Raw genomic sequence first — 26933 nt, forward strand, 5'->3', positions numbered from 1 at the left:
TGACAGTCATTCTTGCACTGCCACTGCACAAACATGTGGAAGCAAAGCAAATAGGAGATGGTACACTAGTGCTGACTACAGTACATTACACACACACATTTTCAGAACCGCTTGTCCCATATGGGGTCACGGGGAACCGGAGCCTACCCGGTAACACAGGGCGTAAGGCCGGAGGGGGAGGGGACACACCCAGGATGGGACGCCAGTCCGTCACAAGGCACCCTCAGCGGGACTCGAACCCCAGACCCACCGGAGAGCAGGACTGTGGTCCAACCCACTGCGCCACCGCACCCCCCTCAGTACATTACATTTACATTTACATTTATTTATTTAGCAGATGCTTTTCTCCAAAGTGATGTACATCTCAGCGAAAATGTAATTTGTGTATTACATTAAGAGAAAGAGACATGGCTGCAGACATGTGATTCTTAAGTAAACCTAGTTTGTTACTTTTCACTTGATGCACCGATGTTCATCGCTCCAGTAGGTGCATAAAACGGAGGACAGATGAATCCTTGTTAACCTCCTACCAAATTTTTATTTTTTTTTAAGAATAAGGTACACAAACAAACAATCATATACAATGCCAGAGTAGCAGCTGTATAAAGGCTTATCTGGGGAAGATCATGAAGTTACGGTGCATGAACAATTACACCATGCATGAGCTGGAGAGATCTTGGGCGAAGTGAGTGCGGAAAAGGTGAGTTTTCAGACCCTTCTTGAATGTAAACAGTTTCAGCAGTTCTGAGTGAGAGGGGGAGGTCATTCCACCACAATGGAGCCAGAACCGAGAACTTCCGTGCTAGATTACAGCATACATTACCCTACATTACGACACTGTAATGCTTCATTCGTGACTCTAGACTTTCAATATTTTTTTGGACAAACTTTAGATACTGATACTGAATACCGACTTTTCGTTACGGGTATCGAAAATTGGGTATCAAAAGGCAAGAGTCGTAATTCCCAAATTTCAGATAAAGAGAGGTCATAAAGAGGGGTGCGGTGGCGCAGTGGGTTGGACCATGGTCCTGCTGTCCGGTGGGTCTGGGGTTCGAGTCCTGCTTGGGGTGCCTTGTGACGGACTGGCGTCCCGTCCTGGGTGTGTCCCCTCCCCCTCCGGCCTTACGCCCTGTGTTGCCGGGTAGGCTCCGGTTCCCCGTAACCCCGTATGGGACAAGCGGTTCTGAAAGTGTGTGTGTGTGTGTGTGTGTGTGTGTGTGTGTGTGTGTGTGTGTGTGTGTGTGTGTGTGTGAGAGGTCGTAAATCGGAGGACGCCTGAATGTGGAAGAGTTGCAGCGCACAGTGCGCCCACACGAGGGCGCCCGGAAACAAAGAGTCAGCACATCCCCGGTGTTCTGGCCGAATCACTTTGCTGAAATCGAAAGAGTCAAAAGTGTAAGAAAATGTGAACAAATTTAATGAGCAAAAGAGCTACTTCTAAAGAATGAGACAAGAATAAACACGACAGGCGCGTACAAGCATGCAGAACACCATCCACTCAGGTGAAGGGCACTGAGGACCGGTACGTGTGTGAGTGTGTTAGCACACTCTTGAGCAGGAGTCCAGCCTGGGTGTGTTCGTACGACACGCCCCCACACACACAGATGTTGACGCTCCCACAGCACGATCGATCGCGGAGGAAACGGAGTTGCTTTTTATTCGGGATTGAACCTAAATCCAGGTGCTGAAGAGCAGGACACACACAGGTATGTCGGACACTGACGATCCGTGATGAACACACGGGAATTAACTGGTCCAGTTCCGCTCAGTTGGGGCTTTTCGGACCCGGGACGTTGAGACAGATTGGATGATGGAGCTGAAGTGCGTTTTACTGCTGTACACACACCTGCACTCTATTACTCCTGGGACAGGACGAGTGTGTCCCATCGCGGAGTTAAAGACCATACGGGGGGTGTCTTTACATATTTTTAGACACAAAAATAAAATAAATATTTGTAGATGTATATAAGGGGACAGCTTGTAGCTGGTTTCAATCCCACCTCCAGCTGTAGTACCCTTGAGCAAGGTACTTACCCTGAATTGCTCCAGTTAAGTTACCCAGCTGTATAAATCAATGGGTAAATAACTGTAAAAACCTTAACGCTGTAAGTTACTTGGGAGAAAAGCATCAGCTAAATTAATGTATGTAAACAGTATATATATATTTTATATATAGAGACACACACATATATAAAGTGTCCTTCTGTCGTAATGTACTCTATTTTTCCTCTGAGCTATACCTTGCTTTGGAGAAAAGCATCTGCTAAATGAGTACATGTAAATGTAAAATGTAAATATATGTATTTGGGTAATGCATTCTTCTGAAAGTCTCTCTACTTGGTGCAAATGTGGAAACATTCTGCACAGCTGTTTGGACACCTAGTTCTCCGACTGTGCTTTCACCATCCTCACTCCATCCTCACTCCATCCTCTCACCATCCTCACATCATCTTTTCTCCATCCTCTGCAGGAGTGTATGTTACAGATTAGAGGCTCTAGCAGAAAGAAGGGTGGGGAAGATCTGCTGGGAACAGTCACCACAGAATTGAGGACTTGTTTAGGTTTCAAATTAAAACCGGTTTCTCTTGTTTGCTCCGGGGCTTTCTCCTCCCTAGTTTGAAACTTTGTCGAGTGATGGTTGGGGCATCATGTAAACTACCATTTCCAGTGTATTCTGGGTAACTTGGACTTCTCAGTCTTTCAGAATGGCTTAGCAGGGAGGTTGTGACTGAGAGTGAAAGTGAAATCAGGGAGGCCATAAGAGGTGCTCATAGCAGTCCTTTGGGACTTTACGCTTTAAAGTTATTGAGTTCAACCGTCCGTCAAACAGTTGGATAAAGTTTTTACCCCTTTAGGTCCTGTTTTTGAAGGGGTCAATTTGCCATGATTCGTTATAGGAAAAGAATTGGTTCTTTGAAGAAATGACCTAAAATTCATTAAAATACCAAACCAGGAGAGAACCTTTAAACCAATGAATCAGTAAACCTTAGGCCAAAGAGACCAAGTGATGTTCAAGTGTAAGGTAAGGGTTCAGTGCTCTACTGGGAAACTTATATGTTCACAATGGTGGGACTGACGTGTGGAGGCCGTTTTCCTTAGATTTGATATAGCTTTAATTAAGAAAATGTAATAAAGAGGTGTTATGACTTTCAGACTGAGGACTATGAGTCTGAAGATTGTGAGACTCCCACCCTGTGTTTTACAGTAACACGAAGCACTAGGAGTTTCACACTTTGGCACTAACTGCACAGCAGGAATTCTTGTCCTCCTTGCTATTCCTATTCATGATGGTCAGTGCTGATTCTAGAATTTCATTACGAGATCTTCAGCTTTTTTGTGGGGCAGAGACCATGTCCAGGAAGCCCTACAGAGGAAGTCAGTATCTTTATATTCAAGAAGAAGTGAGCTCATTCTCCCCTGTTGATATTTTATCAGAATATTAGCACAGGGATCTTACGTGGGAAACTGGATGCAGCTGTCTCTGTTCATTGTTTTTTACTCACAATGTTGGTTCACAGCCCATGGTCAACAGACTGTCGACTCTTCCAGGTCCACTGAGGCGACTCACACGGTTCTTGTGATGGGCAATGAATGAAGCCCTCCGTCTGTCCCCCTGCCCTTCCGAACACCCTGCTCTGTAGAAATTCCTCTGGAATGAGGGTGTCTGCCTGTTTCACCCTGGACACATCCCCAATACCAATGTCTGTGTTCTGCTTCACCTATTTGGCTCTGCTAAATTTGGACATTGAACCAGACTAGGAAACAAGGGATTGCTGTATTAATAATAGACAAGTTTTCAGTTTTATATTGGACTTACAGTGGACTTGCGCCTTTCTTTTACTCCACCTGTGCATTTCTGTACTTTCCCATGTTTTGGGTTATTGATGTAATGTCACTCCTGTTTAAGTCGGACAGTCGAGACTTGCTGTATATTGGCTCTTCACCATTACTCTTGTGCTTTGTCGGTGTGAAGGTCATGGTGGGAACTCAGGACTGGCTGGTGGTACTACAATACATTATTGTCCCAGTTACACTACAGTCACCACTGGAAGGTTCATGTTGGAGGATTTATTTATGATTTCGTGGAAATATGTGTCCAGCTGCCTGTTTTTACCCTATTTGTGTACACTAATGGCTTTGGTTTTTACTCCCAGTGTGCTTCAATGCAGAACCACTTGTTGGCTTGCTTGCATCCCCAGCTACAGATGATTTTTTTGGGTCCTGGTGTCATTCATGTCACTACTTATGAGCACCTCCTGATTGAAAACAGAACTATCCTCAGATAACAGGGACAAATGGACTTTATCACATCACTTGTTCATTCCAGTTACATGATGTCACATCACAAAACAAGTATTAAACAGCAATGTAACAAGCAAGGACTTTTTGTTTGCAAATGTGAAATGGGGGAAATTAGTTTGAAAGAAACAGGGAGGGTACATTTACATTTATTAATTTAGCAGACACTTTTCTCCAAAGCAACGTACATCTCATAGAAAATTCAATGTGTTCATTACCTTAATAGAGAGAGTGACAGATGCAGACGTGTGATTGTTAAGTACAGTTTGTTTCTTTCCACCATATGAACCAATGTTCATCACATGAGTAGTGGCGATTCCTGATCACCTTCCTAGTAATAATTTTTTTTTGAGATACATATAAACATTTACGTTACATTACAGGAGTAGCTGCGTAAAGGTTTATCTGGGCATGATCTTAAAATTATGGTGCATGAACATTTACGCCTTACGTGAACTTAATAGATCATTGGTGAAGTGAATCTGGAAAAGATTACTTTTAAGACCCATTTTAAATGTGGACACAGAGAAGCAGTTCTGGGTGAGAGGGGGAGGTTGTTCCACCACAACGGAGCCAGAACTGAGAACCTCTGTGCTTTACCTTTCGTGTACGGGACCACCAAGCGGGCCGATGTAGAAGAGAGTAGTGATCTGGTTGGGGTGTAGCAGTTGATCAAGTTTTGTTGATATCTGGGAGCAGTTCTATTGATGCATTTGTAGGCCATAACCAGGGTCTTAAATTTGATCCGGGCAGCTACTGGAAGCCAGTGCAGAGAGACGAGGAGGGAAGATACATGGGAACGCTTTGGCAAGTCAAACACAACTCGTGCAGCAGTATCAGCTGTAGAGGTCTGATGGCAGTAGCTGGAAGGCCAGACAGAAGAGAGTTACAGTAGTCCAGACGGAATGTCACCGTGGCCTGGACAAGTAGTTGGGCAGAGTCGGTTGTGAGGTAAGGATGGATCCTCTGGATGTTACGCAGGATGTATCTGCAAGTCCAGGTTGTGGCTTCGATATGCTGAGAGAAAGACAGACTTGAGTCAATCATCACTCCCAGGCTCTTAGCCGAGGAGGTAGGCAAAATGAGTGACTTTTCCAGTTTGATCGATAGATCGTGACAGGAAGACAGGCCAGCTGAGAGGTGTAGGATCTCAGTTTTGGATGCATGAGGAAATGGAATGCATGAGGAAATGGCTTATGCTTCAGTTGGAAAGGAGAGGAAGAGCTGGGTATCATCAGCATAGCAGTGGTAACTGAATCGATGAGAAGCAATAACTGGACTGAGGGAAGACGTGTAGATTGGGAAGAATAGGGAGCCCTGTACTGAGCCCTGTGGGACATCATTTGAGAGAGACTGAGGAGATGAACGGGAGCCCCATCAGACCACTTGGTAGGATCTGTCTAATAGGTAGGACTCAAATCATTTCAGTGCTGTTTCTTTGATGCCAAGCTGACCAAGAGAAGGGAGAAGAATCCGGTGGTTGACAGTGTTGAAAGCTGCAGACAGGTTGAGGAGAATGAGGACTGAGGAGAGGGAGAATGCTCTAGCCGACTGGAGGACATCTGACACTGCCAGGAAAGCTGTCTCAGTGGAATTTCCAGCTTTAAATCCAGACTGATATCCATCGAGGAGATGGTTCCGGGTGAGGAATTCAGATAGTTGATCACAGGTTGCCTGTTCCAGAGTTTTTGACAGAAAAGGGCTGAGAGAGACTGGCTTGTAGTTTTGGACTGAGTCAGGATCCAGAGAGGGTTTCTTTACCAGAGGTGAAATGAGGGCAGTTTTGAAGGCAGATGGGAAGCAGCTGGAGGAGAGCAAGGAGTTGATTATCTTGGAGATGAAGGTGGTAGAGAGTTGCGAGGAGATGGTCTGTAGGAGTGTCGATGGGATCAAATCGAGCAAGGAGGTGTTGGCTCTGTGTCAGCATGATAGGTCAGAGATTTCAGTTTCTGACAGCGGCTTGAATTTGGGGAGCGTGACTTTGCAGGGAGGTCCAGCATGATTAGGGCAGGCAGATGCCAAGAACTCGTCCGTGTTTGCATTGACTTTGTCTCTGAAAAACAAAGCAAAGTCATCAGCAGTGAGAAAAGATGGAGGAAGAGGTGGCAGAGGGCAGAGTAGGGATGAGAAGGTGGTGAAGAGTCTGTGTGGGTTTTTGGTTGCAGACTGTATTTTATTGTGGAATAAGGTTGTTTTATTAAAACTTGAAGGCTTCCGCGGTTGGTGTCAACTGACTGGGAGTTTTGTACTTCTGGATTAAATTGCAAGGTTGTTTTAGCTGAGGAAGCAGCAGAGTGAAAGATAGCTAAGAGTTCTTTGTAGACATCCAGGTCCATGGAAGTCTTCGCCATCATTGCTCTGCAGCCCAATGTTTGGTCCTGTTGTTACGTAATGCATCAGTCAACAATGGGGTGGAACTGGGGGATGCTGGTCTGAAAGATAGTGGACACAAAGAGCCTAGAGATGAAGAATGGGCAGAAAAGAAAATATTAGTCACATTTTCTGACAGATCTGAGAATTGTGTAGCAGAAGGGAGTGTGGACATTGTGGCAAAGGCAAGCTGGGAGGATGAAAGAGGTTTTAGATTGCGACGGAAGGTGACAATGGGTGTGGAAGAAGGAGAGGGAATAGTAGTGAGGCAGGGCTGGAAGGAGATGAAGAAATGATCGGAGACATGCAGCGGAGTAACAGAGAGGACAGGACATCCACAGTTACGGGAGAAGACAAGGTCGAGGTGATTCCTGGCTTTGTGAGAAGCAGGGAACTGGGACAGGGAGGTTGAAGGACTGCAAGGTGACAGAAGGCTGCTTGCATGAATGTTGTCGACATGCAGGTTGAAGTCACCCAGGAGAATCAACGGAGAGTTGTCCCCTGGCAGAGAGCTCAGCAAGATGTCAAGGTCATCCAAGAAGCAGCCAAGAGGGCAAGGAGAGCGATATAGAACAACCACAGCAAGAGTGATTGGGGTAGTGATAGAGACAGCATGCCATTCAAAGGAGGACAGGTCATGCAGGTGGAAAGGGAGAACAGAATATTCCCAGCGGGCAGGGATGAGCAGGCCTGTGCCTCCACCTCTGCCCGAGGGATGAGGAACATGGAAGAAAGAGTAGTTAGTGGAGAGGACTGCGGGTGTGACTGTGTTGTCTGGGGTGATCCAGGTATCTTTAGATCTCCATGAGTCATGTCAGTGAAGACCACTGAAACAGATAAGGAAAGTTGAGTTCACTAGTGATCACTGGAAATCACCGGAAATCACCAGAAATCACTAGTAAGTGGTGGCTTTAAGACATAGAGGAGTATGAAATACTTTGAGATGCTGAAGAAAATTCAACACACCTGAAAAATCATAAAAGGGGAATTGTTATCATGGTAAGTCATGGTCATAGGGTTAGGGTTTACCGGAAGCCCAAACTCTAACCCAAAATGCTAGCACTAACCCTGAAACCACTGGTTGAGAAGATACCACTCCCAAGTCTTCTGACTTTGCCACTGCTTGCTGTTTGACGCGTATTTACTCTGCCCAGAGTAAATGCAGCCTAGAGTACACAGGACATGAGAAGTGGAATGTGTTGATTAGTGTTTGGAGTGATAACTACTGCAACCATGACACGCCTTTTGACTTCCTTTAGGCCTTGAAAAATGGGATGAATCTCACTCATATTCATAAATCATAAATGTACAATGTGATTCGTGAAAAAATAACACATTTCCTCTACTTTTCTCTGCACTTTGTGGAAATGAGGCCCAACACTGAAGGCCCAACATGAGGCCCAACACTGGCCCTGTTGTGAGTGACCACCAATGCAGACTACCTGGTCATCAGAGCCCCTATCCCCTGTTTGTTGTGTATTCAACTCTTACTTGTAGGTCAGGCGAGGCCCCACATGCTGTGTCCTTACTTCCAGTGTCCATTGCACTCCAGGGAGGAATTTGCCGCTGCGGTGTTACGCAGAAGGGATGTATGAGGTGAGGGCTGGGCGGCGACGCCACCTTTAATCTTCGAAACCATCTTTACCATGAGTTCAAGGCAAATGATGGTGAGGGCGAGGGGCCTCACAGCTCAGTCATTCTTCATTCCATCACTTCAACCATATGCTAAATCAAACTTCTCAAAAACTGATATACTTAGTCGATTGACTCTGGTTTTAACTAGTGCTGTAAGTGGAAAGTTCCACCTGGTTTTATAGAGAACCTTCTAGAAGTTTTGACAGGAAATGGGTGGCGAACTAAATTCCTGGATTGCACCAAAGGAACATTTGAACCTCTGTTTACACAAATGACTCTATATGCTGTGGGCTCCACAGGACACTACTGTTTTCTGAGGGCTGCAGTAAGCGTACCGGTGCACAGATTTACCCTGCTACAGTGTAAACTTTAAGAAACTTAACCTGTGTTGCTGCCAGATAAAATTAAACCAAAGAAACTAATAAAACTGTTAACTTGTTTTTATAAAAGCGTGTTCTAAGGCTTGAACTTAATTGGAAAATTATTAAAAATTTATTCCAGCTGCTGAATATTGTTATTTATTTTTAATTGATCAACAGAACTGAAATCGAAAAACAGAAAAGAAGTGGGTCACAGGAAGATTAAAACAGAAAGCTGTTAAACTTCAGTCACGTGTGGGTTCAGTTCCAGTGTCTGTGTCAGTTCAGTTATAGTCCCGTTCCTCGCATTATGGACCTGTTTCTTCTCGGACACCCATTCCTCAGGCAGAAGTTTCAAATCAAAATGAAGAACACCAGTGTTTCTCATGGGGAAAATTCTGTCTAAGCAGGACCCAGATGCATCAAAAAAATCACCCTAAGACCCAGATACAAAAAAAATATTATTTCTATTTTGCTAAAGAATGCAATTATTGAAATCCCCAACAACTCTTATTAAACAATTATAAAAACTGTGATAAAATACAGTCCTGTGCATATTTACATGTAGCTCTCTGTACATGCCTATGTATGGTGAAAGAAAAGGAAGGAATATTACACAAACGTGATAAATGTAAAATATTATTCCGACTATATGATAAATTGTCTTGAACATAATAAACAATCACGTTAACTGCAGACAGTCCCTGAGTTATGAACATCCGACTTATGTAAAACTCATACTTACAAACCACCCCCTTACTGACCAGAAGTAAATTTTTTGTCACCATTAAGTAACAATCAAATGAAAACTTCATAATTAAGACTATTATATTAAAAATTTGAGTTACTATATATACAATGGTTCGTAATAATAAACGGGTGCTACTTTGCTAAGCACATCAAAACGTTGGGCGTCAACAGCAGTTTGTCAGCTTGTGGGTGGGGATCTGTGAGCCCGAGGTAGGACAGACTTCCCTTTTTCCCTGTTAACAGTGTCTCGTGTGTTACTGTATTTGGCTTTAATTTTTTTACCCTCCTAACCATGGCACCAAAGCGTATATGTGATGTAAGTGATGTTGATGCATCCAAAAAAGGGAAACGATCACAATTGAACCTAAAGTGGAAATAATAAAGCAAAAAGTGAAACGCCGACGAATAACGGACAAGCAAACATTAAAGTTTCTTTAATGTTTTGCGCGCACACACACACAGACACAGTCTCTCCCTCCCTCACTCTCTGAGAGCACTCGGCTATAAAAGACACTTCTTCCCGGTTGCGGAATCTTACTCCAGACAACCCCCTGCGTCATAGAAAGACATCTCTTTCTATGTCTCTCTTTATTATAAATACTGTAGTTATATTTATTATTGGGGGGCCACGGTGGCGCAGTGGGTTTGGCCAGGTCCCGCTCTCTAGTGGGTCTGGGGTTCGAGTCCCGCTTGGGGTGCCTTGTAACAGACTGACCTCCCGTCCTGGGCGTGTGCCCTCCCCCTCCATCCCTGTGTTGCCAGGTTAGGCTCCGGCTCACCACGACCGTGCTTGGGACAGGCAGCCTCAGTCATTGTGTGTGTATTTATTATTATTATTATTATTATTATTACATTAAAGATGTTTTAGTGTATCTGAAGTATCTTTAATGTTTTTATGCAAAGAAAGGTACATGATATATGATATACTAAGACATACATTTGACAAACTGACATTAGATACTCATTACAACTAACTGTTTCGACTTACGTTAAAATCCGACAAAGACAGACTGAGGACATGGAAGTCGTTCGTAATTCGGGGACTGCCTGTAGTTAGCTAGTTAAAGAAGAGAGTCAAGAAGGTCACTAGCCTTGCGAATGATTGACCAGCTGACCACCCTGATGAACAGTGCCACTGGAACTAATGTGGCGTTCCCTGCCTTGATGCTCAGTGCCTGAGATGTCGGTGCCAATTCAAAACATGCCAGCTGAGAAAAGTCGCCAACGTTGGCCTCACGTGGCCCACGAACGAGAATGTTAGTGTCTTTCATAATATTCATTGTAGATCAGATTAAAAGGAGTAAATTGAATGGGTTTAAAAGGTGAAAATTCTTTATTGGCACGTTCCTTAATCAAGCAATGGCTGTTGTTAGTGTGGGCTTCTCCCAGTCTGATTTCCCCCTTGTTCACACCTGACAACTCTTCTATATATCGATGCCCCCAGGGTTTCTCTGCTGCCAGCATTCTTGGACGGTACCGTGTCACCATGACAGAGCCGGACCCTCACACGGTACCCGCTGGATCCATGGACTCCAGGGACGGCCAGGTTGAGAACGACAGCTCATTCCCCCTCTCCTCGTTGGCCAACCTGTTTGAGGGGGAGGAGGCCTCCCTGACCCCAGAGGTCCCCCAAAACAAGCAAAACCTGCGCATGAAGTTCCAGGGTGCCTTCAAGAAGGGCATCTCCAACCCCATGGACCGGCTGGAAAACACCATGTATGAGGCCAATGTTGTGGCCGGCCCCAAGAAGGCCCCCATGGACACTCTGTATGACTACGGAACCTACCACCAACCGAACAACCAGAAATGGCGCAGGAAGAAGCTGCCTCTGGGGTAAGCGGTGCGCTCTGGTTGCAGGAGGTGCTGTGGTTTTGTGCCATGCAATCTGGTTAGTTCAGGTAAGAGTGCAGGTGGCCGTACCCCTGGGCTGACCAGAAAGATGCCCGATTGCCCACTCTTTGGCCACTTTGTTCATGACATTCTTCACCTGTACAATGAAGTCCTTTCTGGTGAAAAGGTTAGTGTGTGTGGTGTCACATAGTTGTTCCTCTTCCTGAAATGCTGCTTCTGGTTGTTTCTTCCTCTTAAGTCTGCAATATTATTATTGGGAAATTATGAAGCAGTGCAGGACTGCTGACAATACACACCGCTATGGATAAGATGAGGATGATTGTTTTTCAAGGAAAATATCACATTATCATTTGTACAATTATCTGTGTATTGCCACCTTATTGTATCTTGGGAGTAGTCATTTTTCATAGTTATACAGTTAAACACAGAAAATTTTCTAGTTATCATATACGATATGATACGATTGAACTTTATTGACAGATTTCTCTAACATTCACTTCTGTCCTTCCAGGGCAATTAAATAAAATACAGTCAGGGCATATGATAATTGTGTTCGGGAGAAGATGAGAGAGAAAAGGAGAAAAGAATAAATAAGTATATGAATAAATAGATGAATGATGCACAGACTATATGATACAGTGATATGACTATATATCCTTCCGGGATACGGTGTTAAAAACTTGCTGTCGCTGTAAAGGCAGATGTCAAGTGTGTGGCACGATCACACCTAAAGGATTGTCGCACTGTTGGTGTGTGCTGGAACACACAGGCGGTGCCTTGTTGTCATTGCATGTGAAGTAATGTTTAGCCTGTGCTCAGGTTGCTGCTCACTACTGCCTTTGTGAGCACAGGGAGGCCTGTGTGTTGGCTGGCTGAGGGGGTGAAGGAGTAGAGTTCAGTGCCTTCTCACAGGACATCCACACCAACATGCACCAGGGGCTCTTAGGGTCAGCGAGACCGGCACACCTTCTGAACGGAACAATTTGCACAAATGTCTGACTGACTGATTTCCTGTTGGTGTGTGGGGGTCATGGGTGTCCTTATAGAAAGAGTGAGACAGAGGTCAGTATTGACAAGGGACCTGCCCCAGAACCCCCCAGGGTGTTGAAAGTGTTCAGCCGGAGCATCCTCTTCGACGCCGTGTCGCGGGCAGATCCTGGGGCCCTCGAGGGTCTGCTTGAGTATCTGCGTGTCCAGGAAAAGAGCCTCACGGACGAGGAGTTCAAAGGTGAGACCTGGGGGGTGGGACAACGGGATAAGGACAGGGTCCCTCGCTGCTCCGGAGAAACACCAGTACACCCAACCCCCATCACCCCTCGACAAGCAGCTGACACAATGCACATGTGCAGCACGTACTACAGTGGCTAGAGATACTGCCTAGATTATTTGGCAGTATGACTGTAATAATAATAATAATAATAATATAGTAAGGCCATTAGCTTCTACAAACTGTAGATTTGATGTTGTTGCTTAAATGAGCTTCAGCCATTCACCTTTCCTCCATTAGTCCATGTGATTACTTTACTATTACCAGGCCCTTTCCTCCCCCTGCAGAGCCTTCCACAGGAAAGACCTGCCTGCCCAAAGCGCTGCTCAACCTGTACGGGGGTCAAAATGACACCATCCCCCTGCTGGTGGACATCGCAGAGCAGACTGGGAACCTGTGCGCGTTCATCAACACACCTTTCCGAGATGTCTACTACCGCGGTGAAGTCCGCTCTCTGTACCCCCCACCCCCCCCATGGTTTACCGTAGTCTCCAAGCTGTCAGTAATACTGGGATCTATAGGAAACTGTTGACCAAATGCACCTTCTCTGACTAACCTAGAATATCTCCACTAGCTCCAGTAGGTCTGCAGCACCACTGTGCAGACAAAGATGGCTGTGTCCAGGGGCCAGGGGCCCTTCAGTTGCCCCAGAGCCTGTTAGACATCTTGTGCTATCGATCCACATGGGTCTCCAAGAAGACAACACAGGTTTATGGCTCTATTGCTGCAGAGCAACAGGTTTTGCAGCACAGGTGTGTCATCATACACAACGCACAGTTATCTTAGGAGCTTTTGCGTAGACACGGGTGCACCAAGGTGTTATATAGGTAACGGCTGCTGCACATAGTGAACATTCCCTTTCAACGATGCTTAATGGAAGTATTCAGCATGTAGGTGGCCTGCCCGCTATGGGCAGTCCACTCCGTGTGGTGGGTTCACACAGATTTCTGACTCCAGTGTTTCTCCTGCTCATTGTCGGCTGGATTTTGCCCTTGCGAACCAGTCCTTACCTGAAAGACCTTACGTTTTTTGCCAAGGCAACATTTGGTGACCCCTGGAGCATCAGGAGGAAGCTGTCAGCCGTTCATAAATCATATTGTAAATACCAGGCATGTGAGCCTGAAAACTGTGAGCTATACACTTATTTCATATTTTTGTGACTTTTTAAAGTCTTGCCACAGTGTTCTTCTTTGCTTTGTGTTTGCATTACTAATAATAATTTTTAAAAAACTGCGGCGACCTGCTCGGGTTTGGTCGGTTGGTTGGCCCTTCAGTAGAGGTGACGTAGCTCTCACTGATGCGAGACATTACTGATAGGAAGGCTTTCCATAGCACCCTGCTATCCCGTTTTTTACTCAGCAGGTAAGGTTTCTCCTATAGCTGAGCACGGGGCCTGTCCTGCACAAAGAGCTCTCATATGGCCTGCTCCCTTGGGCCTGGTGTGTGTGTGGTGGCTCTACAGGCTCTTAATGGGGCCAGTCGGAGAGACCCCACCCTCAACCAAACACACTTCAGCTTCTTTATGCCCTGAGCAACTCTGTGAAACTGCCCCTCCCCGCAAACAGCACAAACAGAAAAAATCCCTCGTCTGGTTAGCGCAGTTTTATGCCATGAAATGTATAATTTTTTTCTTTTAAGACGATAATGGTTATTATTTCCCTACTGTGATGTCACTCAGACGTCCTGCAAGAGAGCATGAATCTGAACTGGGCTTCTTCAGTAGTGCTGTAGTTGTGCTCCTTTAAAACATAATTTTATTACTACTGGAGATATTATGAGATGCACCATCACCCTGCTCCTCTTAACCCTTATAGACTTTTACATTTATTTATGATGCCTTTCTCCAAAGTGACTTCCAATGAACTCTATGTAGTGTTATCAGCCCACACACCTTATTCACCAAGTGACTTACACTAGGTCACTCATCCCTACATCAGTGGAACACACACACTCTCTGAGGGAACCTGAACAGCATGTCCTTGGACTGTGGGAGGAAACCGAAGTACCCAGAGGAAACCCACACAACCTCCACAGACTGAGCGGGGATCAAACCCATAGCCTCTTGCATTACCCAGGTGCCGTGAGACAACAGCACTACCCGCTGTGCCACCCAGACACTCATACACCTTGCTGTGCATCATTTCCTCAAGTCCCTTTCCTGCAAATCATCATTTTATGTTGAATGTCCTCTTGATGTGTCCTTTTCCATGGTGTATTTAACCATTTCTGGGCTTTACCATTCTGTGCTTTGTTCTCTTAAATGTTTTGCTCGCTCCACTCTGTTGACCTTTTTCTAATAACAACAAATATTTAGGCAACGTTCAGAAAGCATGGGTTGTTTTTAAGCCCAGTCTTAAGTCTTAGACATGTTAAAACATCTTAAGCACATAGAAGGAAAAGAAAAGAACATAACAGAATAGCATCTTACAGCAAAAGTAGTGAGTTTTTACCTTCCCGTGTCTCTGTCATGGTAAATGGGGAGGGCCCCTCCTATTGAGAAGCGCTGAGACAAGGCTGACAGGAGAATGCGTCCCGAGATGTGTCAATGATTGTGTCTTGAGGAATGCGTCTCCTGTGTGTAACCACACATCTCAGGAAACACACCATCCCTCACATGAGCTGCTCCATCTTCCATGGGCAGCGTGGGGAGTCACAGGGCACAGGTATGATGGAGACATGGCAGTCCGCTGTGCAGAGGTGACATGTGTGCTGTTCCTGTGCCTCAGGCCACCCATGAAGAGCATGGTTTACAATTTACTAATGCGACTTTTCTAGGCCCTTCATGTGAAGGGTGTGGCCTGCTGTTGAACTACCCCACCGGTGTTAACAGCACACTATCATCTTTATCACTGAACACTCACAGAACGGAGTCTGTGGTGGTATGCTCGAAGGTGGATCTCCACACTGGGTCTTTTCAGTGCAGGGAACACCTCAGTCCTTGGCTGCAGGACATGGGTTTCACTGCAAGGTTTTGCTGCAGCCACACAAGTACTTCCTGCGATGAATGGGCTGCACTGTTGGGTAAATGGCTTCCAGACCCAAGTTCTGAGTCAGAGGGAGACGTACCGCTCAAGAAAAGTAACCACAACCAGTTGCTGTGAAAAAATTGTGTCCAGTCTCAGCAATCTTTTTTAGCAGGTCCTCTGCCAGGACAAGGCCTAGGAATTGCAGAAACAGTGTAAATCGGGGGAGGGGGGCAGTCAGTGGCATCAGCCTCTGGAGGGCACATCGTAGTCCATATCCGCACTTGAACAGACACTGCGATTCCACACTCAGCTATAAACAAATGTACAAATTGCACTGGTACTTTAGTGTATAGCCTAAAGTGATGTCAATGTACTTAATGTTAATGAAAATAATATTAATTAATAACGATGATGATGATGTCGCCAACTACAACTGTTTAATGTTTAAACTTAAAAATGTTTAACGTTTCTGCTTTTCCCACCTTCATGTTGCCTACATGAGGGCAAACTCATCTGTCAGTAATTGTACTGTTTCTATATTGTTTGTTTATCTTCTTCAGATGTTGTTCCTATATGGTTTCCCTGCTACTCTGATGGTATTCTTTGCATTCAATGTGTCTGAATGAGACTCCGAATTGTCAAAACTCCTGTATGTGTGAGCCCACTTGTTGGACTGTTCAGGTTGCCTTGTATTAGATTTAAAGACGGGTGTGTGATGGAAGGTGGAGCCCTGCTGATGGACGACACTCTCCCCGCAGGCCAGACGGCGCTGCACATTGCCATTGAGAGGCGCAGCAAGCAGTACGTGAAGTTGCTGGTGGAGAAGGGGGCAGACGTCCACGCCCAAGCCAGGGGCCGCTTCTTCCAGCCCAAGGACGAGGGAGGGTATTTCTACTTCGGTAAGAAGAACCCTGGGCTTTCCGGCAGCCCACAACCCTCCTGCACGTACCCAGAACGGGAGCAGCCTCATGCCTGGAGACAGTCCTCTATGTACTTCTTTTCCACTTGAAACGTACCCTGTACTGTACACTTGTTGAGGGGCACATTTCCAGTAATTTCTGCTGCATTCCGCAACCTCAGCCATTGGCTGAGATTAGCCCTTGGCTGTGGACACCAGAGCAGGAGAGCCCTGGCAGCATTCAGCTCACTCCATTGTCACAGAAGAGAGAGGATCTGTTAGCGACATGACGTCATGGCTGCGTGTGGATCAGGGCTCCATCTGCCCTTTTTTGCTCTCCTGTTTTGACCGTTTGTGGGTGGTAGTTCATGTATTCCATTACGCTGTAATTTCCATAATGATCTAGCTGCTTTCCATAAACTATGGTGTAACATCCTTGAACTATTAAGGGTCCCTGACATCAATGCTTTTTTTCCTCACAAACCTATCAATAGTTAATACTTAATATGCAATATGATAGAGCAGTTTTCTACTTTGTGTTTTTGTGTTTAAAAATTCAGACATGAAACCAGAGGAGTAAATCCAGCTGGGGTATGTATGGTGTATAGGCCTAAATGGTGTGTGTGTGTGTATGTGCGTGTGTGTGCGTGTGCGTGTGCGTATGCCATATGTGTGATGGTGTGTAAGTGCTCCACGTTGTGGCTCTGTGTACAATACTGCTTGTGGAGTTTATTAAATAAGTTATGCAGTGTTTCCGCAGTCCTGGTAGGCAGTAATATTTAATCTGTTATTCCTTCTCTTCATGAGTGACGTGGAAACATAGAAAAGTCAACTAAATTTAGAGGCCAGAACTGAAGAAATATGAAGCACAAAGTGCGTACTGAAAGAAAGGTACATCTGTTTCCAGTGTGGAAATGCAGACTTGTTGAGACACGTGTGGCTCCTGGCTTGAAGCACCCTGAACCCGTGCCAGACGGTACTGGTGTGGCGCTCCTTGTACTGCAGCGCCCCCTGCTGTTAGGAGCGTTCCCAGCATTTGTTGTGTGAGCAGGTGGATTCAAAAGATCTTCAGCGAAGAGTGTGACTTGTCCCCTTCTATTCCCGCTCAGCCACCACCCACATTGTGTTCTTGATGAACTGTTGAAATGGGGTTCATTGTTTTTAGACAAAGAAATGTGTTTTAATGTTATGAAGCTCCCTCTTGAGATGTATGGTTCACACCAGTGTCTTGCTGTCTTTATATTTACATTTACATTTATTAATTTATTTATTTATTCATTTATCAGACACTTTTCCCCAAAGCAACATGCATCTGAGAGAACAATACAATGAGTGCATTACATCAACATAAGGAGAGATTAGACACAGACGCGTGATTGTAGAGTACAGTCAATGTGGCACATACCACAGTATAAATCTGTGTACATTACCAAAGTAGCTGCATATAGGGTTTTTTTTTTAATTATTAAATATATACCATAGTACATGTTTATCGAGCACATAGGAGATCAGGATAGAACCGATTCTGAAAGAGGTGAGTTGTGAGACATTTCTTGAATGTTCAGGGATTCAGCAGTTTTGGGTGGCAGGGGAAGTTTATTCTACCACTCAGCCAGAACAAAAAACTTTTGCACGTTTGATTTTGGACCTTTTGTGCATCTGACCACCAAGCAGTCTGGCTGGGTTGAAGCAAGTGATAAGCTCTTGTAGGTTTTGGGGAGCAGACCAGCTGATGATTCTGTTGGCCGGTTATCAACTGGTTTGATGGTACAACATAGCCAGTATCTTTGAATAGTGTGGGGAACCCTGAAAATGGCAAGAATATAGCAGAAGAAACAAAGGTATTTTACTGTGGTCAGCGTGTTCTTTTATTGTGGTTCCTTAAAGCACAACACTAACATCAACATGAAATCAGCGAACCAGCACTGCTATGGGGAAACCATGAAGCGGGAAATTTTGCACCAGTTTACGTTATTTCCAAAACAGCTCAATGTTCCTCTGTTACTTTGGTTTATTAATTGATTTGCCATTATAGCTGACCAGCAGTCAGGCCTCTATGAAAAGCCTCATGAACAGCAAGGAAAAGATTGTGAAACCGGGTGCCGCTTGGATGTTTGAAAACGCTGGTTAGATGTTTGAAATAAGATGTAGCTCCATTTTACTGGGACAGTTTTCTTTTTTGACCACATACATTTCTCACCCTCATAAGCACTTCTTCATCTCAAAGCAGACGTGGTGCAGGTAGAAGGAGAAAAGGAAGACAGAAGAACGTTTCCTTCCGCATGTGTTTCCATAGCAGGCTGTCCTTGTTGATGTTCATGTGTTCTCCACAGCTCCTTCCTTAGCTCTTTTAGCTCTCCAGGAGCATCTTGAAGACAAATGGAAGGATGTGTTCTCTCACCGTGACTTCGTAAGAGTGTGATGGGGGAGAGGAAGATCACAATTGCAGGTCGCTGGAGCAGAGCCACAATTTAAATGGTTTTAAAACGTGGCCTTGTGAGACAAAATATGGTAAAAATGAGAGCGTTTCAAAAAGCTAGGTTGAGGATTAGGGTTAGAAAGGGAGCATCGAGATGGAGGCTTGTTTACAGTGTTTATAGCTGAGGGAACCATATAGGTGCGGTATTTAAGCATGTGGATTTACACACTGCTGGTTGAAAGTGCAGCACGGGGCCTCTTGTGGCACCCTTGAGCATGGTATTTAACCTGAGCCGCTCCAGTAATTCCACTCACCGGCCCTGAAGACTCTTTAATTGGGAACCATCAGTTGCTGGAGCTGTTCCAGCGAAGTAGAGGTGTGGGGGGGGTGCACAGGTCGTTTCGCTGAACCCAAGATCACCTCCCTCCCCCCTCGGCACAGGTGAGCTCCCATTGTCGCTGGCCGCCTGCACCAACCAGCCAGAGATGGTGCACTACTTGACGGAGAACGCGCACAAGAAGGCGGACCTGCGCCGACAGGACTCGCGTGGGAACACGGTGCTTCACGCCCTGGTGCACATTGCCGACAACACTCGTGATAACACGCGCTTCCTCACCAAGATGTATGACCTGCTGCTGGTCAAGAGCGCTCGGCTGTACCCTGACTACAATCTGGAGACGGTGCTCAACAACGACGGCATGTCCCCCCTCATGATGGCCGCCAAGCTGGGCAAAATTGGAGTAAGTACTACGGTGTGCTAAAGTGCCCTGGGGGTGCAAGTAGAATTTCACTTGTTTACTGAAATAGCATCTTACATGCCTTTAGCAAGTTTTTATCTAACATGACCTACATAATTTAAACTTCTATCAAGCTGGATCTACAGCGAGTAAGATTAGGTGTAAAACTTTGCTCAAGGGTACAGTGGCTGCGCTGCTTTGAACATCCTGCTTAAGGGTAGGTCATTAGGCAGGGTGTGCCGGGTGCGGAGCTCTCATTAAAGGAGACTGGATGAGCCGAGTGAAACCCTGACCCTCTCCAGGTGTTCCAGCACATCATCGGCAGGGAGATCAAAGATGAGGAGGCGCGTCACCTGTCCCGCAAGTTCAAGGACTGGGCATACGGGCCCGTGTACTCCTCCCTCTACGACCTGTCCTCCCTGGACACCTGTGGCGAGGAAGTATCTGTACTCGAGATCCTGGTCTACAACAGTCGCATTGAGGTGAGCCGCTAAGGCAGCATCGTACACGTGACAGTGTGTGTAGGGGGAGCAAACCAGTGGAGGACATAAGATGTATAGGATGAAACCTGGATGTCTGTTTATGGGAACACAGGGAAGGACAGAATATGAAGTTAGTGATCTGTCAAGTCCTTAGTACCAAGTGACTGAGACCGTGTTTATGCATCATTCCATCAAATTATCACATGATCATTATATCAGAATTATACATAATAATATTCTTACATATGTGAATGAATTTGTATTTTTAAATTTTTTTAAATTTGTAATAATAATAATAATACATACATACATACATTTATTTTTCATTGTTCATGCCATCCTGTTTATTTATGTTGCTTGCAAGACACTTTTATTGCTGAACACAGTATAACAATGTTGTGTACCAATATATAGGGCACCCAGTACATGCCCTGTTACCTGCCTCTGGCTGTAAACTTTTATTGTTTCTTTCGTGTTGTTTCAGAAAAATCTTTGAACAGCTGGTTGTGGATTCTGCGTGATGAAACTGAACGAATGTGTGTACTGAATGCAGCTATTGTCTGTTACCAAGTGTCAGTGAATCAGTGACTATTGCTTATTTTTATTGCTTTGCCTGTTGCGTTAATTTTATGACATTTGTGTTTCTCTGCTTGACAACAAACCTTTGTGCAGCACTGCATCTTCCATGAAACATTTTGTTGTGTAGTGGGACCAAATGTCATTCGTTTTTGGTTTTGCCACATGCGGTCTCGGGTTTATCAGCAGGTTCCAGTAGAGGAGAAGCTGGATTTGTTTGAACCTCTTTTGCAGAATCGGCACGAGATGCTGGCAGTTGAGCCCATCAATGAACTGCTCAGAGAAAAGTGGCGGAAATTTGGTGCCATCAGCTTCTACATCAGCGTGGTGTCCTACTTGGTGACCATGATCATCTTTACTCTGGTGGCATACTACCGCCCATCCGAGGGAACGGTACGCTCTGATTGGGCACGGCTGCCTTGCAAGGGGTCTTGGGACAACCCATTACTGACAAACATTCTTCTTCTTCTTTTCCTTTCTGACTGTCCCCAGCCGCCGTACTCATACACCACCTCTTCGGACTACCTGCGGCTGGCTGGAGAATTTGTGATCCTGCTCTCCGGTTTCTTCTTCTTCTTCTCAAATGTGAGTGGTCCTGCTCAGAGCACTATCCCCCCAGTACAGCCCCAGTCATTCAGCTGGACGGTGGTCTGGAGTCAGTCTCATGACCAGTAACAACAGTGGGTTGTGCTGCGAAAGGAGCACATGTAAAATACACAGACAAACATGCAGACTTTCTCTCAACCAGGTTTGAAACCATAACCCTGGAGCTGGGCTACTTCCTGTTCTACCCAGATATTGTCATTATTTTGGGAAATTATACTGTTTTGTAATCAAAAACAAAGGCCACTATGTCACAATCCAAAAAAGTCATAATAATAGAAATGTCCCAGAGTCCTACAACACTGCCCTCCCCCCCCACAAGTGACTTTCCTGGCATGAACCTTTGCATCTCCCCTGCATGCTATAGGTTAAAGACCTCTTCCTGAAGAAATGCCCAGGGGTGAACTCGTTATTCGTCGACGGTTCCTTTCAGCTGCTCTAGTAAGATCTGGGCCCCTGACTCATGTCCAGCGTCTCTTTCTTCCCATCCACACCAGCCGCCTTTTTCCCAGGGGCTACAATTTCTCATCCTTGTACGCGAGATCTCTAATTAATTCCATGGCCCCTATCCTGGCATATTTCATAATTAACTTCTGCTTTAATTAAACCGCTGATTCAAATAAAGTAGACTTCAGCCGTAGCAGTGTTTTTTAAAGTAGTTTCACTTTCATCCTTATCATTAGCACTCTGTCTCATAAAGCACATTAATGAGGAAAAAAGCACTGCGAAGGATTGTGTGCTAAGAACCTTGGTTTGGCGAATCAGTGTGATTTCCACGGTGTAAAGTTGGCCTCTGTCTTCCAGCTTCATTTACTCAGTGCTGGTGCTCGTCACGGCAATTCTATACCTCAGTGGAGTCAAGGCCTACATAACAGTGATGGTGTTTGCCCTGGTCCTTGGCTGGATGAACACGCTCTACTTCACCAGAGGCCTCAAGCTCACTGGCACATACAGCATCATGATTCAAAAGGTGTGGGACCAGCCAGCACCGCTCAGTTCAGTTGTTTAGATGTCACTGAGGGGAGAAATGCTCTTATTTAGGTGATATACAGTGCTTTGCAAAAGTATTCAGATCCTTGACCAGTGCTCACTGCATTCAATCACAAATGGCACACTGAAATATCACACACACACATTTTCAGAACCGCTTGTCCTATACAGGGTCACGGGGAACAGGAGCCTACCCGACAACACAGGGCGTAAGGGGACACACCCAGGACGGGACGCCAGTCCGTCGCAAGGCACCCCAAGCGGGACTCGAACCCCAGACCCACCGGAGAGCAGGACTGTGGTCCAACCCACTGCGCCACCGCACCCCCCTCTTTCTGAAATATCATTCTTTGTGATTCTTTATTTCGACACATTGAAACTCAAAATTAATTTTTCCCTTTTGCTTTAGTAAATATTTTTAAACAAAAAATTGTCGGGTGCATAGCTTTATTATGCTGCATAATCTTTATGTAGAACTACGTGTGGGTGGTGCGAGAAATGAAATGAAGTTCTGCATGCAATCATCATTTATTGGGCGACAATCACAGCACTCTACAGATTCAGTGGAATCAGACACGGCTTATAGGGAGATGATGTGAGAAGTATGATATCGCCACAGAAGATGACTTTCATGCTGCCGAAAGAATCGTCGAAGTTGATGTCGCCCATGTGCGAGTGGATGGTGCCTAGCACGCCGGCACCAATCATGCTGACTTCGTCGATGATCACTCGCTCTCAGTGTTGGCGTATTCGGCGCCCTACTGCCCTGACCCACTCGGCCCAGATATCAGGTCGGTCGCTGCTGCACGCACATCCATGGGCTTGTGCTGCATGGCGATGTCGGGTGCGCGAGAAGTCGATGGTTGCGGCTCCAAGACCGCCTCAGGTGATTTTGCAGCGTCTTGTGCTGCCTTGTCCCAAGCATGCTGCTCACACTTTCGCTGAGCTGATGAATTGGCTGGTGTCTTATCCGCCTTCGGGCCCCCTACCTCGGTCTAAATTAAGGTTTTCCTGCCGGCGCGATACGTGTCCGATAGCGCAGCTCTCTAGCGACGAACTAAGGTGCTGACGTCAACACTATGACGTGGTTCAAACGTGATGACATGTAGTGCAACGCGTGGCAGCTCCATAACAAAGCAAATGTGGGACATTTTCACAACGTTGTCAGCTCGCTCAGGCTGAACCAGCAGTGGCAGTTCATATGTCATTTGATGTGGTGTTCCTTCCTCTGTCCAACGGTATATGCAGACATATTGTGATGGTCAATTCCCAAGTTAACCCCCCACCTAGTGCGGAGAAAGACATAGTTCTACATGAAAAAACTGGAATGTGCATAAGTATTTAAACCGTACACGTTAATATTTGGTAGCGCCCCCCCGCTTTTGCTGCAGTAATGGCTTTGCACACTGTGTGGGAGTAAATTTGGCCCATTTTTCTAGGCACATTTGCTCTAGGTTGTTCAGGTTGAATGGATGACTTTTGTGGACCACACTTTTCAGTGTGCCACAGATTCTTGATGGGACTGAGATCAGGACTTCAACTGGACCACTCTAGGAATCCCTACAATGAAGTATGGTGTCATGTTATGGGGTTGCTTTTCACCAGCAGGAACTGGGCAACTTATTGAAACAAAAGGAAGAGTGGATAAAGTAAAATGGAAGTAAATACTGCAAGAGAACCTGCTCATGTCTGGTGAAAATTAAAGCTTGGGGAGAAAGTAAACCTTTCAGCAGGACAGTGGTCCCAGGCACAGGGCCAAAGAAATGTGAAAATGGCTCAAGAACATTTATACTCTTTGTGTCATATCAGATTTAGTAAAATGAGAGAACTGATGAAAGGTCTGAATACCTTGGCAAGGCATTTTAGAATACTAAATGTATGAAAGGCCGTGTCTTCATCTTGTGTGATATTTCTCTCTTGGTTTCAGATTCTCTTCAAGGATCTCTTCAGGTTTTTGCTCGTCTATGTGCTCTTCATGATTGGATACGCATCAGGTAGCAATCATAGCCATCTGCTTAGATCTGTGAATGAGATGCCTTATGAGTGATTACAAAAGCCAGTGTCCCCGTTGTCTCTTGTCTACTTCCAGCTCTGGTGTCTCTCCTAACGGCCTGCCCTACCTTGGACAGTCAGTGTCCTCCTGATGGCTGCCCTGTGTACCCCAAATGTCGTGACAACACCACATTCAGCACCTTCCTGCTAGACCTGTTCAAGCTTACCATTGGCATGGGCGAGCTGGACATGATTGACAATGCTCAGTACCCAGCTGTCTTCCTCACTTTGCTGGTCACCTACATTATTCTCACCTTTGTGTTGCTCCTCAACATGTTGATCGCTCTCATGGGAGAGACTGTGGGCCAGGTGTCCAAAGAGAGCAAGAAGATTTGGAAGTTGCAGGTAAGAGGCCCTGGAGATCAGGTTAAGGCTTAGACAGAGGTTTGAGGGATTTAGTAGGGAGGCTGAGTTAAGGTGCGTATGCAGTCCCTTGTAGGGGACTCTATAGACACTCACAGATGGGCATTCTCCCTTGTAGATGTTTACTTGCACAGTGCAATTGGCTCCAGTAAATTAGACCATAACTTTGGCCCACCAGGTAAACACCCAGGAAGACTTAAATCAGTCCTGCCTTTCCTGACCTGAGCACATCACATCTGACCCTGCTTTTTGATTACTGTTGAACCACAAAGCCAGTGTGTTAGGAGGTACCTTGGAACAGGGCTTTGACCTTGTGAACCTCCCACTAACTGCCCTGCACATTGTGGCTCTTTTAGTGGGCTACCACCATCCTGGGCATCGAGGGCTCCTTTCCTGTTTGTCTTCGCAAGTCTTTCCGGGTAGGTGAGATGGTCACTGTGGGCAAGAACCACGATGGAACACCTGACCGCAGGTGGTGCTTCAGGTATAGTCAACAGGGTTTCAAACTTTTTTTTAGCTTTTAGTGTTTGTTAAACTTACATTGTAGGTAGACAAAAAGTGTGTGTGTGTGTGTGTGTGTGTGTGTGTGTGTGTGTGTGTGTTATAAATCATGAAGACCCTTAATCTTATTGTTCTGGGCCCTGTGTTCAGAGTGGATGAAGTTAACTGGTCTCACTGGAACCAAAACCTGGGAATCATCAACGAGGACCCAGGGAAGAATGAAGCCCTGGTCAATGGGATCCAGCAGACCATCCGGGGCCTAAAGAGAGGTGAGGAGCCTCAGCTCCACATTTAGATACTTCAACATGGAGTCAGAAACTTGCATGCACACATTCACAAATGTACATCCTTGCAAACGCTTAAAGAGGATGATGTTTAGGGACCCCAAACTCTCCCTGTTTTGGTGCAGATCGCTGGTCAACTGTGGTTCCACGGGTGGTGGAACTGCACAAGAGCCCACCCCAGCAGGACATGGTCCTGGAGATGGAACCCTTGAACACTGGACGTAGGAACAGACCAGGGTCCGACAGCCATAGCTGACGGAGAAGGTGCCATGGAAAGTCCACGAAGGGGCTAAAAACAGAGCTCCAGGAAACCCACAGAAACACCTGGAATGGTCTCTGTGAATCCTGCAAAAGAAAGAAGCAACTCTTCCAGCTTCTTCAGATACCGCACTGTAACGTCAGAGCACACAGGAAAAGTGCTCATCATCGCCTCACTTTCACAAATGCCTGTTTGTCCCTTGTGCCCAGGCATACATCGTACATCACACAACTGTTCATTTGAAAAGTTCAACCCTGGCCTAAAATCCCTGAGAAGAAGCTTGTAGAATCAGACCCTTGGCATTGTCCTGTTCCCAGCTCGCCTATATTGACTGCTCTGGATGGCTGCGATGACTTCACAACACACAACACACATACACACAAGCATCTCAGCATACGGCACCATGAGCGTTTCCCACCGTCCACAGATGTCCAGAGCTATGGCCTCAGAAAAATGCCTTCAGGTGAACGTCCGCTACCCAGAAACAAATCCGAAATGGGACATCAATGTCTTGTGAGCTCAGGGATTGTCAGAAGTAGACATCTTAAAGTCCAAATCCATATTGAGAGTTTATATATATATTTATACATATAAATTTAGCCTTTAGATTATGCTTTTCTCCAAACGCAGAACAATACAAAGAGTGCCTTACATCAACAGAAGGAGAGAAGATATCTGGGTGCAGACGCGTGATTTTAGAGCACAGTCAAACACAACGGTATAAATCGGGGGAGTGGACTATAGAGCAGAGCTCTTACATAGTTAGGTTCAGTGTCTTTGCTATGACTATTCCAAGAATGCGAAAAAATTTCAAAAACTTGATCAGTCTGATTAGGTCGAAAACCGGTGTGTGTCCATTATTGTGTCTGTCGTTTCTATAAATATTTATTCATCACCACAAGGTGTAAACCAAAAATTGACCAAATTCACTTTCCCCATTTCCACCTCAGAACACACTGGTTTGAACGATTGCCTCAAGTGACTGGTAGTGTAGTGATTAGAGTTACTACCTTTGGATCTAAAGGTTATGGGTTTAATTCCTATATCTGCCTATAGTACCCTTGAGCAAGGTATTTACCTGGTATTGCTCTGCTAGAATTACCCAGCCTTAAATAAGTGTAAGTTGCTTTAGAGAGAAGAAACCAATAAATGTATTTCAGATATTCAGCTACATAGAAAGCTGTACAAAGGTCTAAATGGAATTTTTGTACCTTTTTGTGATTTTTAATATTTAACTGCATTAACAGTAGGAATGGGGGTGCAGTGGGT

The 26933-nt window shown here is 45.5% G+C and overlaps 1 protein-coding gene across 3 annotated transcripts; it reads left to right on the forward strand.

The window, feature by feature from the left end:
• The first annotated feature begins 1617 nt into the window (after window positions 1-1617).
• trpv4 (transient receptor potential cation channel, subfamily V, member 4) lies at window positions 1618-26933 on the forward strand. 3 transcript variants are annotated; one of them, XM_018748944.2, is made up of 17 exons: window positions 1618-1709; window positions 8170-8268; window positions 10861-11249; window positions 12314-12495; window positions 12822-12974; window positions 16259-16399; window positions 19259-19557; window positions 19857-20036; window positions 20847-21005; window positions 21105-21197; window positions 21583-21656; window positions 22020-22185; window positions 24133-24199; window positions 24295-24602; window positions 24977-25104; window positions 25272-25390; window positions 25531-26933. In XM_018748944.2, exons 2-17 carry the CDS (start codon window positions 8260-8262, stop codon window positions 25659-25661), a joined length of 2598 nt encoding a protein of 865 aa, XP_018604460.1. In that variant the 5' UTR covers window positions 1618-1709; window positions 8170-8259; the 3' UTR covers window positions 25662-26933. The 3 variants fall into 3 exon arrangements, with proteins under 3 accessions (XP_018604460.1, XP_018604462.1, XP_018604463.1); XM_018748946.2 differs by having other exon boundaries at window positions 8225-8268; XM_018748947.2 differs by lacking the exon at window positions 8170-8268.

Source organism: Scleropages formosus, chromosome 19 (assembly GCF_900964775.1).
Source record: "Scleropages formosus chromosome 19, fSclFor1.1, whole genome shotgun sequence".
NCBI lineage: Eukaryota > Metazoa > Chordata > Actinopteri > Osteoglossiformes > Osteoglossidae > Scleropages > Scleropages formosus.